Source organism: Octopus bimaculoides, chromosome 2 (assembly GCF_046866305.1).
Source record: "Octopus bimaculoides isolate indiv1 chromosome 2, ASM4686630v1, whole genome shotgun sequence".
Taxonomy (NCBI): domain Eukaryota; kingdom Metazoa; phylum Mollusca; class Cephalopoda; order Octopoda; family Octopodidae; genus Octopus; species Octopus bimaculoides.
The window spans coordinates 26,270,469-26,286,938 of NC_142929.1; the positions used below are offsets into that span (position 1 = coordinate 26,270,469).

Below are 16,470 nucleotides of genomic sequence, written 5' to 3' on the forward strand. Positions count from 1 at the left end.
GCGGCTGTTGCTTCGTACTTGCAAAACAACAGTCTGTACTAGACACTTCCAAGACTTTTAGAAGTGCTCTAAGTAAGATTACCTGCTCGTTTGAATGAACATTGTTCTTGCCACCACACTGTTTAGAACAAAAAGTTGACATTCATCAACACTAAAGGTGGGGTAAAGGGGAAAAAATACAAATTTTAACACAACAAATAAAAAGAAAAAGAATAAACAAACATGAGACAATATCAAACAATGGCTTTGTTTTTAACAGCAAAATGTCTGCATTCCAGAAAAACTAAGGTATTTTGAATAATTCAGGGGTTTCATATACTGTTGTATCTCAGGAAGGTCATTATACCAATAATAAACGTACACACATACTGGTACTATTCCACTTCATTTATTATTAGTCAAGTGGTTAACATTTAACCAATTAACTAATTAATTGTTTAATCAATGATTAGCCAACTAACTAATAATAAAGTGAAACAAAACCAGGGCACTTGTATAGTATTGGTATAATGACCCTCCCAAGATACAAAACACATTTCAACATACAAGTTTACATCGAGAATCTTGCAAACCAAATACAAAAACAAAAATTCATATAGTTTTTTTTGAAATTCCATTTATATCAAGGTTGTATATTTAGAACAGTGAACTTCAAACTTTTCTGTTGTAATTCTATTCAAATCTAGGAATATGAAACAGCCCAATACTTGATTGGTATTTTATTTTGTAAAGCCTCAGAAAATGAAGGGCAAAGCTGAGTTTAGTGGGATTTGAACTCAGAATGGAGTAAAAGGCTGGAACTCAATACCACAAGGCATATTTGTTCAATTAATGATTCAGTACCAAGCAGTCAACAGGGGAATGTCTACATTGTTCTTCTAACTGCTAAATACAATAGCCAAATTTTTCTCAAAGGATAATCACAGCTGGAATAACTGATCACATGTTTGCTTCATCAAGGCTGAGCAGGATTTAAAACACTAACAAATCAACTTATCATCCATTATAATCTAGCATGGACCCAATCACATTTACAAATCAATAAGGGAGTGCCTATAACAATAATGGGCAAGCTGTGGTCCACAGGACTTTCTGAATGGCATGCCTAACCAAAACTTTTTTTGAATTTTTCTAGAACTGCAGCCCATCTAATAATAAGCCATGTCTCCTGTGTCTCACTTTTCAAATAATGATAACCACAGACTCCTGTCTGATCTATGTAGTCATCCAATCTATGAGAAATAGCAGGCACATTCCCCTCGGACCACAGTCAATCATCTTAGAAAAGGACAATGGATAATGATGCCCAAGACACTGAAAATAAGTGAGAATGGTCATGGCTAAAATGTTCAGAGATGGCTTGTGACTTGAAGCAATACAACATTTATTTATAAACATATTAAGTTGTAGACCTGTATGAAACAAGTGTAACTAAATGGGTTATCTACATACGTTATGAATCAAAACTATACATTTTGGATATATTTATAAAGTTTTCTCATGATTTGATATTAAAGAGAAAGAGAATCAAAAATCAACAGTGTGTGTGTGTGTGTGCATGCAAATATAGGTGAATATGTACGTAATATGATTGTGAGCAGCATACATGCTGTGTGAAAGCATGCAGGAAGTGCTCATGAGTAGAGGATAAACTCTCCCTCTCAGTCATCACTGACAATCAGTTATGACTCGAAAGCAGGAATGATCTTCTTTCTAATGCATCATGCCTATACTTTTGTTTTAGGAACTCATTTGGCCATGAGTAGATGGTCATCCTCTCAACCCTCACACCCTGATCCAATGGAACATCAAAGATGCAACTGCTGGTGAGAGAGAGAGAGCGCTAGAACTAACAAGTAGCTGGAAGTAAGATTTATTTGTATATGTTGTATTGTACTGAGCTCTCTTGTCACTTCAACTACTTTACTAACATTGTTTTATATGGATGTGTGTCTGGTACAGATGTGCAATATGAATGGTCTCATCAACTTTTAGCAAAAATATACATTATATATACACACACATACATGCATATAAATATATAAACAATATGCAATTTTCTTTGATCTTATAAGAGCAATATACAACAGGTAGTTATTTTGTTTGTTTGTTGTTTTTTATATCTATTTATATATCTTATATATATATATATATATATATATATATATATATAAAACAGAAAAATAATATTAGATAAGAAACATTTTGCTCCATTGGAGACAGTAAGTTAAAGACAAACATGGAAGATCATTCACCATTTGTACAGAATGAAGATAAAAAAGAAATACAGAAACAGGTTGCAGATTTACAGGGACTAGTGAGAGAGAGAGAGAGAGCGCAAAGAAATGAGAGAGTGAAGTAAGGAAAAAGAGAGAGAGAGAAAAGCAGCAGCACTGAAAGTGAAGTGAAAGAGGAGAGGCAGTGATGATAGCATCAGAGAGATAGAATATGGAAGGAGAAAGGCCATAATACATGGGATATATATATCAGCTTATTCCGTGCTGGAAAATTCAATTTATTTAATCACGAAAGGTTTCAAGGAAAAAAGAAATTTTTTATATCTATAAAATGATTTCTTCCTTGGAACCTAGAAAGAAAAACCAAATTACTTACATTTTCCATATATTCTGTAAGTAAGTCTTGTAATGCCTGTCGTACAGCATTGCACTCCTGTATGATCTTTTCGCGTCGATCATTCCGGGTGCAAGAAGAATCTGCTAAGATGGCTGCACCACTAACAATACTCTCCAAACGTTCTTCCAAAGACGGCCGGCTGTGAACTTCGTTATAGGCCAGAGGATCCATTATGAGTTTTTGCTGAAAGGATGGAAATGTAATCAAATCAAAACATAGAAATTAATTATTAATTTAGAAAAGATATCCCAAAAGAATTTTTTTCTTTTTTTTAAATTTTTATTGCCTTGAAAAGCCAAACTGACCTCTGTGCAATTTGAATTCAGAACATTTCATACCAAGATCAAACTTTCTTTTTGATCCCTCTAGGTATGATAAAATAGGTATTGGTCAGAAACAGATAAAAAATTTGCTTTGCAACCATGTAGTTCCATCTTACATCCCATTCTACACTATATTGGGTAAGAGTCTTCAAATTCAGCCAGAGACTCCGCAATGCCTTCAGAGTAAAGTTTGAAAGCCAAAAACTGTGTAGATGTCCATGTGCATGTGTGTGTATGTGTGTATATTTACATATATATATATTTGTATATATATTGTCAGGGTATGCGATAGAGTGCTTAAGCTCAGACTAGTCCTGTAGAACAGCACAACGACAATTATCTCTAACTACGCCCCACAAGTGGGCCTACCAAATGATCAGGAGGACCATTTTTATGATGCCCTACTACAGGCTACCTCAAAAACAAGTGGCAATAAGATGTACCAAGTGTAAGTTATGGACACATAAGAGGTGCAGCAACATCAAAGGAAGATTAACCTAGTTTAAAAAAAAAAAAAAGCTACAATCCTGAAATGAATTGAGAAATCCTTCACAATGTTTGTTTGATCAATGTTTCAAGGCCTCTCAATCTCATCTCCACTAATGAAGAGATAGCAGCAATGCATTATTGCTTTGTTTTCCAAGTAGGCAGCAAGAGTTCATAGGAATGGATGTGGATGACTGAAACCCTAACATCAGGATTTTAAAATTTGTTTTACAGTTAACATCAGGTTTTTCCATAATTTATTGTGTTGTGTACATCTGTGTAAAATATTGTGTGTTGTACATCTGTTAACTTTTAGCTTGTATTTTTTCATATACATAGCTTCCAGAAACACTATTGTTCGAAACTAAAATATAGAGGACTAATGAAAAACCATGAATAAAAAAAGACTAACTTCAAACAGTAAGATCAATATATATATATATATATATATATATAATGAATATAAAGACAGAGGGAGAATATGAGCAATACATACATCTAATTCATCGAGAGCAGCAGCTAGTTCTCCCTGATGTTCATAAGGATGGACATCAGAAACACCAGCTGCCTGTGCAACATCAGAGATTAAATTCACTGCATCACACATCTGCTTACAGGCGAAATCACGATTCTCTCGGGCTGCAGAAAGTTCTGGATGTCGCACATAAGCCTGAAATGGACAGATAAAAGATATGTATATCTGCATATATATGGCAGGTTACTGCAATATTGTTCTTTGTCATAGGTTTTAAAGAGAAACTAATCCCCACCTTACTGACTTTCATCAATTTTACTGTTTCTCAATGGTGCCTGTCAAGTGCTAGAAATAGCTATAAAATCTCTTCAATCACACCCTAATACTGTTGAAAATGGAAGGATACATTGGAGAATGTAGTTGAGAAAAAAATGATAATCTCAACCTAACTGAAAAGTCTTATAGGTCTAATCTTTCAAGAAATCAAGTCTCTTGTTAGCTTCTTATCTCCCCTTTCCTTCATGTTTACAGTTTTCTCTTAGGTAAATAGATTTCAACCTCTGTATTTCAAATAATTTTTTAAATCAAGAATTTAGTGACTTTAGGAAAATAACTTCTCCATTATTACACTGTTTTAAATATTACTTTACAAAAGATTCAATAAAATTATGAGATAGATAAGATTTAATAAATTTAAAACAATTATAAATACTTCAAACAGAACACATGGAATCTATTTTATGATAAATGATTACACAAGCATCAAATGTACCATCGAGGTAAAATATACTTAACACCATTTTCTTTATCTTGCTCTCTAACTCATTAACAAATCAAGTATAAGCAAACTTCACACCAAGGTAGTCAATCAATCATGACAAATTTCACATATTATAATTCAAAAAATAATTAACAAAATATTACCTTAGAAGTGGTCAAAAGCATCATACTGTTCTTCTTTAGCACAGCACGGGCAGCAGCCAAGTCGTCTCTACGTCGTGGGTCTTTTAAATCCTTAAAGAGTATAACAAACAATATCATTATAGTGAGGTCATTTTTAGTGTGAATGTTTAAATAATGCAAATTCAGTCTAGAAGACATGAGCACTTTCAGACAAATATACACAAGATGGACTTTTAGTTTCTGCCAATCAAATTTACTCACATACAACAGATTCAACAATGAAGAGAATATAATATATTCAAACTGTCCCATAGGATTAACCACTACATGTGAGAGGGTGCATTATTGGTCTCATCCAGCCAGAAACATAGTATATCTAGAACAACAGATCTGTGGGTGACAGTAGTTTGACTGACAACCTGTGTACTAATGGTCAGTTAAATCAGAGCTGATCTAGAATAGCACAATATTTATAGAATTACATGTCAACACAACAAGAAGCAAATGCAGACATTTTTCATTAGTAATTTTTCAATGAGATGAAATGACAACTAATGGCCTCTCTCTCTCTATTTTCTTTGCATAATAACCATAAATCAAACATTATATCCGCAGTGAAGTCAAGAAAGGTTTCCTTTTCCAACCTTTCAGTTATTTAGCACTATTGTCAAGCCAATGAAATTACTGTGTACTTGCTTGACTGGGTAGAAATAGCAGCCAAATCCTTCAGTCATATCCTACTAACTTAAAAACTGAAAGTACATCAGATGATGTCACCCCAGAAGCCCTGTCTGGAATACAGGTAAGCTGGTCATGACTTGACTGCCATCAATGAAAGGTGTACTGGATCAGGAATTGCCATGTTACAAGAACAACAGTGTAAAATATAAAAGTGCAGTGCCATTACAAAGTTTCAGAAGTGAATATACTCACAGCTTGTCTTTTCGCTGCCCTATCCGACAGCTGTTGAACACTTTTCCCAAAGTCATCAAAACTGGCTAAAAGTTCATGTTGACTGCTGGCATTCTTTATACGATCCAAATCATTTTCAACCTGGGTTAAAATAAGACAAGTGTTAAAAGATATTTGTTTCAAACTTTTGAAAATTTTTTTCTATATACATACAGAAGAGGTTGATTTCTAAATTTTATTTTCCTTTCCTAAGAACATGAATAACAGAAAATAAATGAAGGAAAATAATTCAAGCAGGCCACTGGTATGATTTGATTTTAAATGAATAAATTAAAGCGTAATGCATTGAATAACGTATGTTAAAAATCTAACAATTGAAATTTTCCACATTGGTTTTTTTTTTCTTTTAATCTTTTGTCAAGAGGTAAAGTAGTGCTCATGACACTGTACAGAACTACAAGACTGGTGGGAGGGAGAATTAAGGGCACTTTCAAACCAGAGACTTGGTGTAAATGCTTTCAATAGAGTGGACTCAGCAAATGTACCCAAGGTGGTAGACAATCCAGGTGATGGTTTAAATCTACTGTTAAGTAGGCCACACAATTGGAAAAAATACCCTAAGATAACCAGTTCAAAGGTTTTAGTTTCACCAATTCACTCCCCTGGATAGGTATTTTTAATATACATCTGAAGGGATAAAAAGCAAAATTGACGTTGGCAAGGTTTGAACTTAGAGTACATAGCATCAGAACAAATACTGTGAGGCCTTATGTTCTAATGATATTTGGAGAAAGGGTGTTGGATCTCTTAAAATGTTTTGCCACAGTCTTTTGATATCTTTGAGAGATCCAACACCCTGAGATGAAATTTCATTTCTATATGGAAAAAATTAAACAGGAAATTTAGACTTGCATGATGTAAAGTCTTCAGAAGATGATTCACATCAGACATATCTGCCAAGATTAGAAGACGAGTCACTGCTGAGAGAAGTCCTCTAGCTGCAAGAACCATAGCACTTCGTTTGGCGGAAGAACAAGGATCATTAGCAAATTCTTGAGAGGCTCTTCCCATTTCATCACCTAGAATGGAAATCATATTAAAACCACTTAATATAAGAACTGTGTCTAGAGAAATGATATCTAATGAAGATAACTTGTAAATCAAATATCAATGCAAGAAGTAATCTAGATCCAATAAACTAGAAATGCTTCAATTACCATTTTGCTTCGGACAATGTCATGCATAGAGATTCTAAAGTTTATTAAAACAGAGAAAAAAAAAATTAACATATGACACATCGACTATCAAGCCAAATCAAATGTTTAGATTAATGGGCTTCTCTTTCTCCTCTCTCTATGAACAAACTTGATCAGAAGCATTTCAGCCATGACCATCCCATCATTTTTAGAACACTGTATATCTTATATATATTACACAACATCACTTTTAAGACAGGCTGCTATTTCTAGCAAATCTAGAAACCCATGTAGAGGCTACAAACTCTGGTTGGTACACTTTCTACAGATATATGACAAGTATTTGGTAAAATGAGGAATTCAATTTGATTTTCAAGCTTTTAACTACACCATTGTTTATTGAGGGCAAGAAAAGAAAACATTCAGCACTGAATTTTGTCAAGAGGAATTTGGCCACTACTTTGAGCATACCTAATAGTTACATGGAAGACCACCATAGCATTTGAGTAAATGTTTGGCTTTCATCTTTCAGAAATATGCCAGTATATGGTCTTACCGATACAAAATGCATTGTTGTAAATAACATTTATATGGATATACAACAGTTACCAAGAGGCCACATGCAAATGGACTAAATTATTACTGGATCTATAAACAATGTACAAGTGATATAATTGAAGATTTAGTACATAAAGAGCAAAATGAATAATAGATTTCATAGAATTTAAAAAACTTCAATTGAATAACACTTCAACATTATTTTATTAGACATGAAATAGTAATTTAATAATAGCTTATTAAACTAGATAATTCGATTCTTTCGTCACTATCTTGTTAAGCCTTTGCCTGTTCAAAGCATTCATAAATTTGACCTAAAAGTTCAAGCTTGCTTTCAAACCTTTAGTTAGCCCTTCTTTCATATGTTATCGTCATCATCATCATCGTTTAACGTCCACTTTCCATGCTGCATCAGGCTCCAATCCAATCTGGCAATGTTTCTACAGCTGGATGCCTTTCTTAACACCAACCACTCCAAGAGTGTAGAGGGTGCTTTTACGTACCACAGAAGCCAGTCAGGCAACACTGGCAATGACCACGCTTGTATGGTGCTTTTTACGTGCCACCAGAATGGGAACCAGTCAGGTGGCACTGACAACGATCATGCTTGAATAGTGCTTTTTATGTGCCACCGGCACGGGACCAGTCAGGCAGCACTGGCATCGGCCACACTCAAATGGTGCTTTTTGCGTGTCACTGGCACAGGTGCCAATCAGGCGGTACTGTCTTCAGCCGCGACAATGACTTGCCTCGACAGGTCTTTGCAATCACAGTTTATTGCCCAACGTTTAAGGGGTACTCTTAAATGAGCTACTTATGCTGCACTGGCACAGGCCATGGTCTCACTCCTGATTAATATAAAACTTTTCTAAATCTTATGTTACTCTAGTCATTGAAAAAATTAGGAGAGTATATCATATAGGACTTATGGAATTCAGGGAAATATGTTCTGTGTATCACATGTGATATACAGGATAGACAAAGGGTTAAGCCTGTTGAGGGCTACGCTTTACTGATGAGGTCTAAGACTGATGAGTTTTTGACTGAAATATATATTCAGAAGTGTCTTCTGTACTTACCAGAAAAAGTGAAAATAATAGTTATTGACTAGTAGTCATCATCATCATTTAATATTCGTTGCCCATGCTGGCATGGGTTGGATGGTTTGAACAGGGCTGGCAAGCTGGAAGGCTGCACCAGATTCCAATCTGATCTAGCATGGTTCCTATGGTTGGAGGCCCTTCCTAATGCTAACCACTCAGAGTGTAATGGGTGCTTTTACATGCTACTAGCACAGGTGCCATTTGCATGACATCAGTATCTGCCATGACAGTGATTTTACTTGGCTTGGGTATTCTCAAACACAACATAATGCCAAAGGTCTTGATCATTCATCATTGCCTCCATGAGGGCCACCATTTGAAACATTATTTCAGGGTTACTTTTTTCATTTTTTGTTTTGACCCATGTAGCAAGTGTAACAAGTATTGGCAAAAGGAAGGGTATCAAACTATAGAAAATCTACCTCAACAAATTCCATCTGAACTGTGCAAGCATGGTAAAGTTGACATAAAAACAATAATGATGATGATGCTAAGTTCGAATCTGATTGACATTAATCTGATAATATACTCCTCATAGCTTATGCAGGCTTGGCTGGAAACACCTGATAAATAATATGATGGCAAACTTTCATGACTAAGAAGATGCTGATCAAGTAGTGAATATATATGTTAATGATTCAGCTGTTGCACACCCACTATTACAGGCAGTTCATAATGAGGGCCAGGATTCAAACTTAAAAGGACACCAAGTACTAAAATGCCTTCTCCAGACTCCCAAGAGATGCTGAACACAGAACTGCAAGCCAATGAACAACTTCTGAGTATTACACACCTAACATGGATTAGGGTAACAAACTGTACTTCTACACCACCAATTTCCAGTTTGGTGGATTGGGCAACCTGAGAGTCATTTTCCTTGCCCATGGACTTGCAATGCTGCAGATAGAATAATTTACTAATGGCTTCAGAGTAAATTCCATCAGAAGAAAAGGAGAAAGGGAAGAGAAAAAGTGATTATATAACAAAATGGAAGGAGGTTTTTAAAGCAATATACATACCAGTTTTGCGGACATCCTCTACAGCAAGCAACATGTCTTCTCGAATCTCAGGATTTTCTTCTGCGATCTCTTCACCACGTTCAATAAAGTTTTCTGTAGCTTTCTGCACAGCAGCACTGAGAACGTGGGCTTTTTTGGAATGTCCTTTCTTCTTTTTGACTGGACCTTTCTGACTGACCAGTGTTGTGACCTACACCAAAATTAAATATATTGTAAGTTTGAAATTATGAGCTCATCAGTTAGAAGTCATCCAAAGAATGTATTTTAAAAGTTTAAACAAAATGTATATATTTCAAGGATCAAATTTATGTTCACTAATTTACAATGTAATTAAAATTTCCTACCAAACAGCAGTGTGACAAAGATTAAAACAAAAAAAGCACGAGTTCTCTTAAGTGTTGAGATCTGTTGGTTTTTGAGAGCATCAAGACAAGTCATAAAACTGTTGGCCAATGGTTTGAAAGTTTAACAAATCAATAATGTAAAGACACTTAATTTTTTATGACCCATTCATGCTAGTTTTAAAGTATTTTGGGAAGTACAATTTCTTGTAGTACCGTATGAATTGATATGTCTTATTTAAAAAAATTTTTTTTTTTAAATTTCAAATGATATACTACACTAGAGCAAAGATAGCTGTCCACTTTATAAACCAACTGTAGTACACCAAATTTTAAACAGTATTTTGGGGAAAAAACAAAAACAGTACAAACTATTCCACTTACAGAATTACTTAGCATCACTTCAAAACAATGAGAAAAAGAGGTAACTTAATTTTTATATGCTCTTACTTTGTTTCAGTCATTTGACTGCAGCCATGCTGGAGCACTGCCTTCAAGAATTTTTAATCAAATGAACTGATTCCTGCATTTACTTTTTTTAAGCCTGGTACTTTTTCTATCGGTGTCTTTTGCCAAACTGCTAAATTACAGGATCATAAACATACCGACACCAGATATCTAGTAGTCATGGGGGACAAACACAGACACACACGCTTACAATGGGCTTCTTTCAATTTCTGTCAACCAAATCTTCTCACAAGGCTCTGACTGCCCCAAAGCTATAGTAGAAGACATTTGTCCAAGGTTCCACAGAGTGGGACTGAATCCAGAACCATGTGATTGAGAAGCTAACTTCTTACCACACAGCTACACCTGCACTTATTTTGAGAACATAATCCACTAATACTAAATGAATTATGTCGTATTTTTTTTTTTTTTTTTTTTTTGTGGGCGTTTTACATTTAGACCTTCTCTGGTTTACTTTTTTTGCGGGTGTTTTACATTTAAAGCTTCTCTGGTTTATTCTTCCATCATACTGCCAACACTGAAAGTATGTAAATTTTCTTTCTTCTATCAGACATATGAAACATTTGCATCCTTACTACTATCTTCATGGGAAACAAACATAAAATATGTAGATATCTCTAATAATTCTAGCCTCAATGGAAATTTCTTTTCAAGAAAATTCCAGTAATTAGCTCACCAGTTGTATGTAAAATACATTAAAATATTTATCTCTTCACTTGATATACCACCCTTCCTTGGCATTTACAATCAATCTTTCATTAGATTGATTCCCCACTCCTCTGTTTTTTATATAGTTAATACAATGGTTACTCCTCTGAATTATAGTTCCCTTACACGAGGTATATTCAATGCACTTTATCCCACCATCCCTATAGTATTTTACTGTCTGACACCCACAAGACCCTTTATTAAGCATTTCACTTAATACTTGCTTCCTAGAACTCTAACCATGCTTATTTATCATAAAGCATCTGCAAGAATTCAAACTGGATTGGAGTTCCAGATCATTACCACATACCCACAGGACGAATGAAGTGGCCCACTATAGTACAAGTATGTGAGTGGATAAAAAAATCATGGAAAAATGTAAGAATTGCAATGATTGTCAAGTTTTTTAAGAAGTGTAGAATTAACAATACCCCTGACAGCACTAAAGATGATACTTTACAGGGTGTTCAGGTTAAATTTGACAGTATTTTTATGTCTCCTTTTCCATGAACAGCTAGAGGCATTAGTGAACAGTCAGCAGCATTGGAGAGTACAAAGATTAAAATTGTATTTGAGAAAAAGTTAGCTGACATGAAGGACTGGAAGCCATCTGAATATTGGAAAAAGAGTTACCTATAACAATGATTCACAATGGGTATCAAAATTCCAACATCATGACTAATTCTCAATGCTCTGTGAATACTGTAAAGACTGGAAGATGTAACATGGACAGCCACAACAGAGACTATGGCCCCATGGCCAGCAGGAAGGGACATGGCAGACATTCTGGCTACATCCACATGCCAGAATTCATCACATCTTTGAAAAGAGTCTTCGGCTCAATTCAGACAGCTACATGAAGCTGCTAGAGACTATGGTCAGAAGGTTGCTGTTGGAAGGCCATGTGTGTGGCAGCAGGATTCAGTTCCTTGCTATACCTCCAAAAAGAGTCAAAAGTGGTTGCTGAAGAATTTTTTCTACAACTTCACCAGCCCCAATTTATGGCCTGCAAATTCACCTGTTGGTAATCTCATTACTATGTGTGGGTAGCAGTTGAGAAAGACACCAACTTTTCTGCCTGCAACATGAAGGTACAGTTCAAAGATCTACCCAGAGACACAGTGAAGAATGCATGAGCCAGGTTCCAGAGCTGTCTTGAAGCCATGAGGGAAGCTATTATTTCCCAACAATAACCTAATTGATATTTGAGGTTTTTTAAAAAAATACTTTCATTTCTGGATGGGATAATGTGTTTTCTTTTCCTTTTATGCAAAATGTCAAATTTATAGCAAATACCCTGTATGTAAAGGCAGTGATACTGCAGTCAGGATCAGTTTTTATTCTTTCATGATGATGAATTCTCTGGTTTTGAAGATAACTAGAGATTTTGTATCTTGATTTCATACAGTAATTTTGTTTTATGTTCAACTGTACTGGTAACTTGCTTTTCATATACAATAATGTTTCTTATAGCTAAGGTGTTTTTGCCTTCTCTTGCAATATAAGCTGTTCATGTAGGATATTTTAACTACTGTGATTGCCTACGTTATATTCAACAGCAGTGATAACATTTTTTTTTTATGTACACTACTTCGTTCTGTTAAAGCAAAGCTACTACTATTTTCTTTCCTTAACTCTTTAGCATTGGGATTATTCAGTAAAGTGTAATGTTTACTTATTCATGTCATTTTGAATTAATCATACATTATCTTGTAACTGAGATTTTCATAAAGTAATTGCTTATTTTTAGAAAGACATTGCAGGGCAGGTGTGAGAGGCCAGAGCTGGCTGGTTTGAACAGAAAGTAGAATATGGCTGATTTGAATGCTAAAGGGTTAAATTACAGTATTATTATTAAAATGGGTCCCCCCCCACTCCACGAGTCTAGTTGTACTTTTGTTCAATCTTTTCTACAATACATATCTCAAACATTAAATACTTGATTTATATATATATATATATATATATATATATATATATATATATATATATATATATATATATACCCTCCTAGACTGGGAGTGCATTTTACATGTCCATGTGCCTTCTATGTCATCAAAGATGGTAATAAGGGGATTCCACCAGCAGCTCAAAAATGAATGAATAAATGAACATAAATGAAATATGAAATCATTCCCTGCCAAAGAATACAGAAATAGTTATGAAATGTGAGAATGGTTTATAAAAATTAGATAAACAAGTGTTGCAGGTTGATGAGCAGATAATTAACAGAACAAAAATAAATATGGAACAGATTGAGACAAATGAAACTTGACTGAATGACTTGCTGGCTGAGCAAGAGATCACATCCACAGTCGAGATATTAAAAAAAAAGTTGAGTATGGAGAAGCAAATTTTTTTACTAAGCAACATAAGAGAGAATATAAAAAAAAAATGAATATTGTTGCTTTATTTCACCTGCGTAACTAAAGGTTCAAGTGTCTTTTCCACTGACTTTGTTCGAATATCTAAATTCCTGGGATTCCATTTCAGGTGAATTGAACCAGGAATACCAGTTGGACTGGTTGTCATGGTGATTGGGGGTAAGTGGAACTGAAAAGAGAAAAGAAAATACAAAGATGATATTAGACATCTGTTGGAGCAAGACAGGTGATATACACACACACTACACAAATCTGAATAAATGTAAAAAATGTATTTATATATGAGATGTATACTAAGAGAAAGTGGTGATATTTTCAATGTTTTGATGGTGTATGCTAATGAAATGTCAGCAGAAATGTTTTTGCCACCCAGAGGCCTAGTAAGTCATTTAGTACTTTGTCTAAGAAAGTGATGTGGGCGTAGATATGGCTGTGTGATGAAGAATTTTACTTTGCAGTAATATGGCTTCAAGTTCAATCTCACTAAGTAGCACTTGTTCAAGTGCCTCTAACCATAGTATCACAAGAGAAAGTGGTGATATTTTCAATGTCTTGATGGTGTAGGATAATGAAATGTCAGTAGAAATGTTTTTGCTATACAGTCTATGTTGAGTTAGAGCAGATTCAAAAGACTTCATACCTACATGGTTTTTCAACCTCTTAAAAATAAAATCTTTCTGAAATTGCACAGAGTTTTTGTTTTTATATTTTTATTAATTGGGAAGGGAAGAGAAGCAGTAGCCATATTCTTTTCAGTGCTGCTGAAATTGGAAGAGATTAGGGGAAGGAAGGCATCCTCAAACCACATCAGAAAGATATGGAAAGAAAAATCTAAATGCTTATGTATAAGCTACCACCTAGAGGCCTAATAAGACATTTTGTACTTTGTCTAACAAAATGATGTGGGTGCAGATATGGCCATGTGGTGAAGAATTTTAATTTTGCAGCTATATGGCTTCAGGCTCAATCTCACTAAGTAGCACTTGTCCAAGTGCCTATGACCATAGTATCAAATCAACTAAATCCTAAACATATTATTGAGCCTGTGGCCAAGCTTTAATGAGCAGAAGCTGACAAAGGCATTCCAGCTGTGACCACCCTACATTATAGGGAATATATAGAAAGCCATTATCTCGTGTATCATTCTGTTTTTATAGCTTTCCTAAATTCAATAGGATGCAATTTGAGAGGGATTTGGGAAGTATTTCTAGCAAGTCATGCAACTGCATAGAGAGTCTTATGTTGGCTTGTTCAAGTAAATAGTAGCTGCTTAGAGGCTTCCTCAGAGGTTTTTCAACTAGCTAGAAATATCAACTACATCTCTAAATCTTTCTAAAAAAACAAACACCTCCCTCCACAGAATGCAAAAAAAATTGTACATTGGATAAGTTTAGCCACACCTTGAAAATAAGTCTAGTTCAGTGGTTCTCAACCAGGGTCCATATGGCTGGGGTGGGGCATAAAAGATTGTTAAAATTTGTGCAATAAATTGGTTATATTTATGCACAATAAAATGGATATTACAATACACAAAATATTGCAATTTTTTTTAACAATTCTTAATATTTAATTATAAAAATACAGTAAGATTTTTTTATATGCAGTGAATGACCATAAAGTAAAATAGAAATCAAAGGGGTCCAAAGCAAAAAGTTAATTGAGAACCACTGGTCTAGTTGATCAAAGCTGACAAATGCTAGAGACTTCACCATCCCTATCTGGTCTTCAAGTACCTTTAACAGAGTCCATTCTGTTACGGGTTCTTGGATTATGTCTCTGGTCTGAGGAACTCAATACCTTGATGCACTGCTTCCAACTGTAATAAACCATCAGCCACTTGCTTCCTCCAAACTTTCCTTGTGCTAATCTCAGAGTACCCACAAAAGTCATGGGCCACTGTCCTCTGAGTAAAGCAACAACGCAAAAGTACAAACAAGCAACCCCATGCAGGTATCTCTCTCTCTCTCTCTCTCTCTCTCTCTCTCTCTCTCTCTCTCTCTCTCTCTAAAATTCTGACACTGGTTACCCATTTACTGCCACCAACTGCCATAAATTTGCAACAATTCAAAAGGAAATATCACATTAACTACAGCCTTATCATTCCTTTTCACCATCATCATACCAACAGGGCCAGGAGGAAGAAAAAAAGAAAGAAAGCAGCAATATGCACAATCAGTTGATCTATTTACTGTTCAGTGATTTTGTGTGTGAATAAAATCACTGATGCATAAAGACAGCTTTGATGATGATAATTATGTGGCTTTATTTAAACACATTGTTTCTATTTATATAATTTCTGGAATAGGCTGGCATGCATGCATATGTGTGTACATCTAAGTATGTAAAGTGTGTGTGTGTACACTTTGTGCATACATGTGATGGAATAGGGATTGTCAAGAGAACTAAATTAGGAAATACTAAATGAGATCTGTGAAGGCTCATCTTTGCTAGCTGCTGTGGCCCATATTCTGATTAAAGGGGATACAATGGGAAATGCTATGACATTTCCTCTGTTAAAGCTTTATTATAATAGATAAGTGTCTGTAAATGACTACCACCATCAACATCAGAACCTATCATCATCCTTATCACTGGACACTTCATCTCACAGCATCTTTTGTCAAATGTACAATAAGTGCCAACTCCCACTCCACTTACCCACATCATCTGTGGCTGACACCTACACTATAACTACCACTAGCCCTAACATCTCCATCCCCTGTCCACCATTACTTTCACCATGACCTCCTCCAACCTCATCACTATAACTGACACCATTTCAACATCACCATCATCCCTCATCTCCCCCACATCAGTACAGACACCATTATTATACTCCATTATCACCACCACTAACAAATCATTTCACTCATCCACCTCAGCCAATCATCAATACTTTTGATTGCTCATCACAAGTGTTTCCTATCACTGCAACCCATGAACAAATTAGAAGCCAGTGA

The 16,470-nt window shown here is 35.1% G+C and overlaps 1 protein-coding gene across 2 annotated transcripts in view; it reads right to left on the reverse strand.

The window, feature by feature from the left end:
* Nucleotides 1-16,470, reverse strand: part of LOC106881031 (catenin alpha) — an 80,390-nt gene that overhangs the window by 49,102 nt on the left and 14,818 nt on the right. The window contains exons 2-9 of one of the 2 annotated variants that reach the window (XM_052975868.2): nt 13,545-13,679; nt 9,610-9,799; nt 6,646-6,812; nt 5,755-5,874; nt 4,843-4,932; nt 3,940-4,113; nt 2,614-2,817; nt 83-118 (exon numbers count right to left, since the gene is read on the reverse strand). In XM_052975868.2, coding sequence (XP_052831828.1) covers nt 83-118; nt 2,614-2,817; nt 3,940-4,113; nt 4,843-4,932; nt 5,755-5,874; nt 6,646-6,812; nt 9,610-9,799; nt 13,545-13,658 — 1,095 coding nt within the window. In that variant the 5' untranslated portion in view covers nt 13,659-13,679. The remainder of the gene's footprint in view (nt 1-82; nt 119-2,613; nt 2,818-3,939; nt 4,114-4,842; nt 4,933-5,754; nt 5,875-6,645; nt 6,813-9,609; nt 9,800-13,544; nt 13,680-16,470) is intronic. The other variant, XM_014931229.3, reaches the window with a different exon arrangement.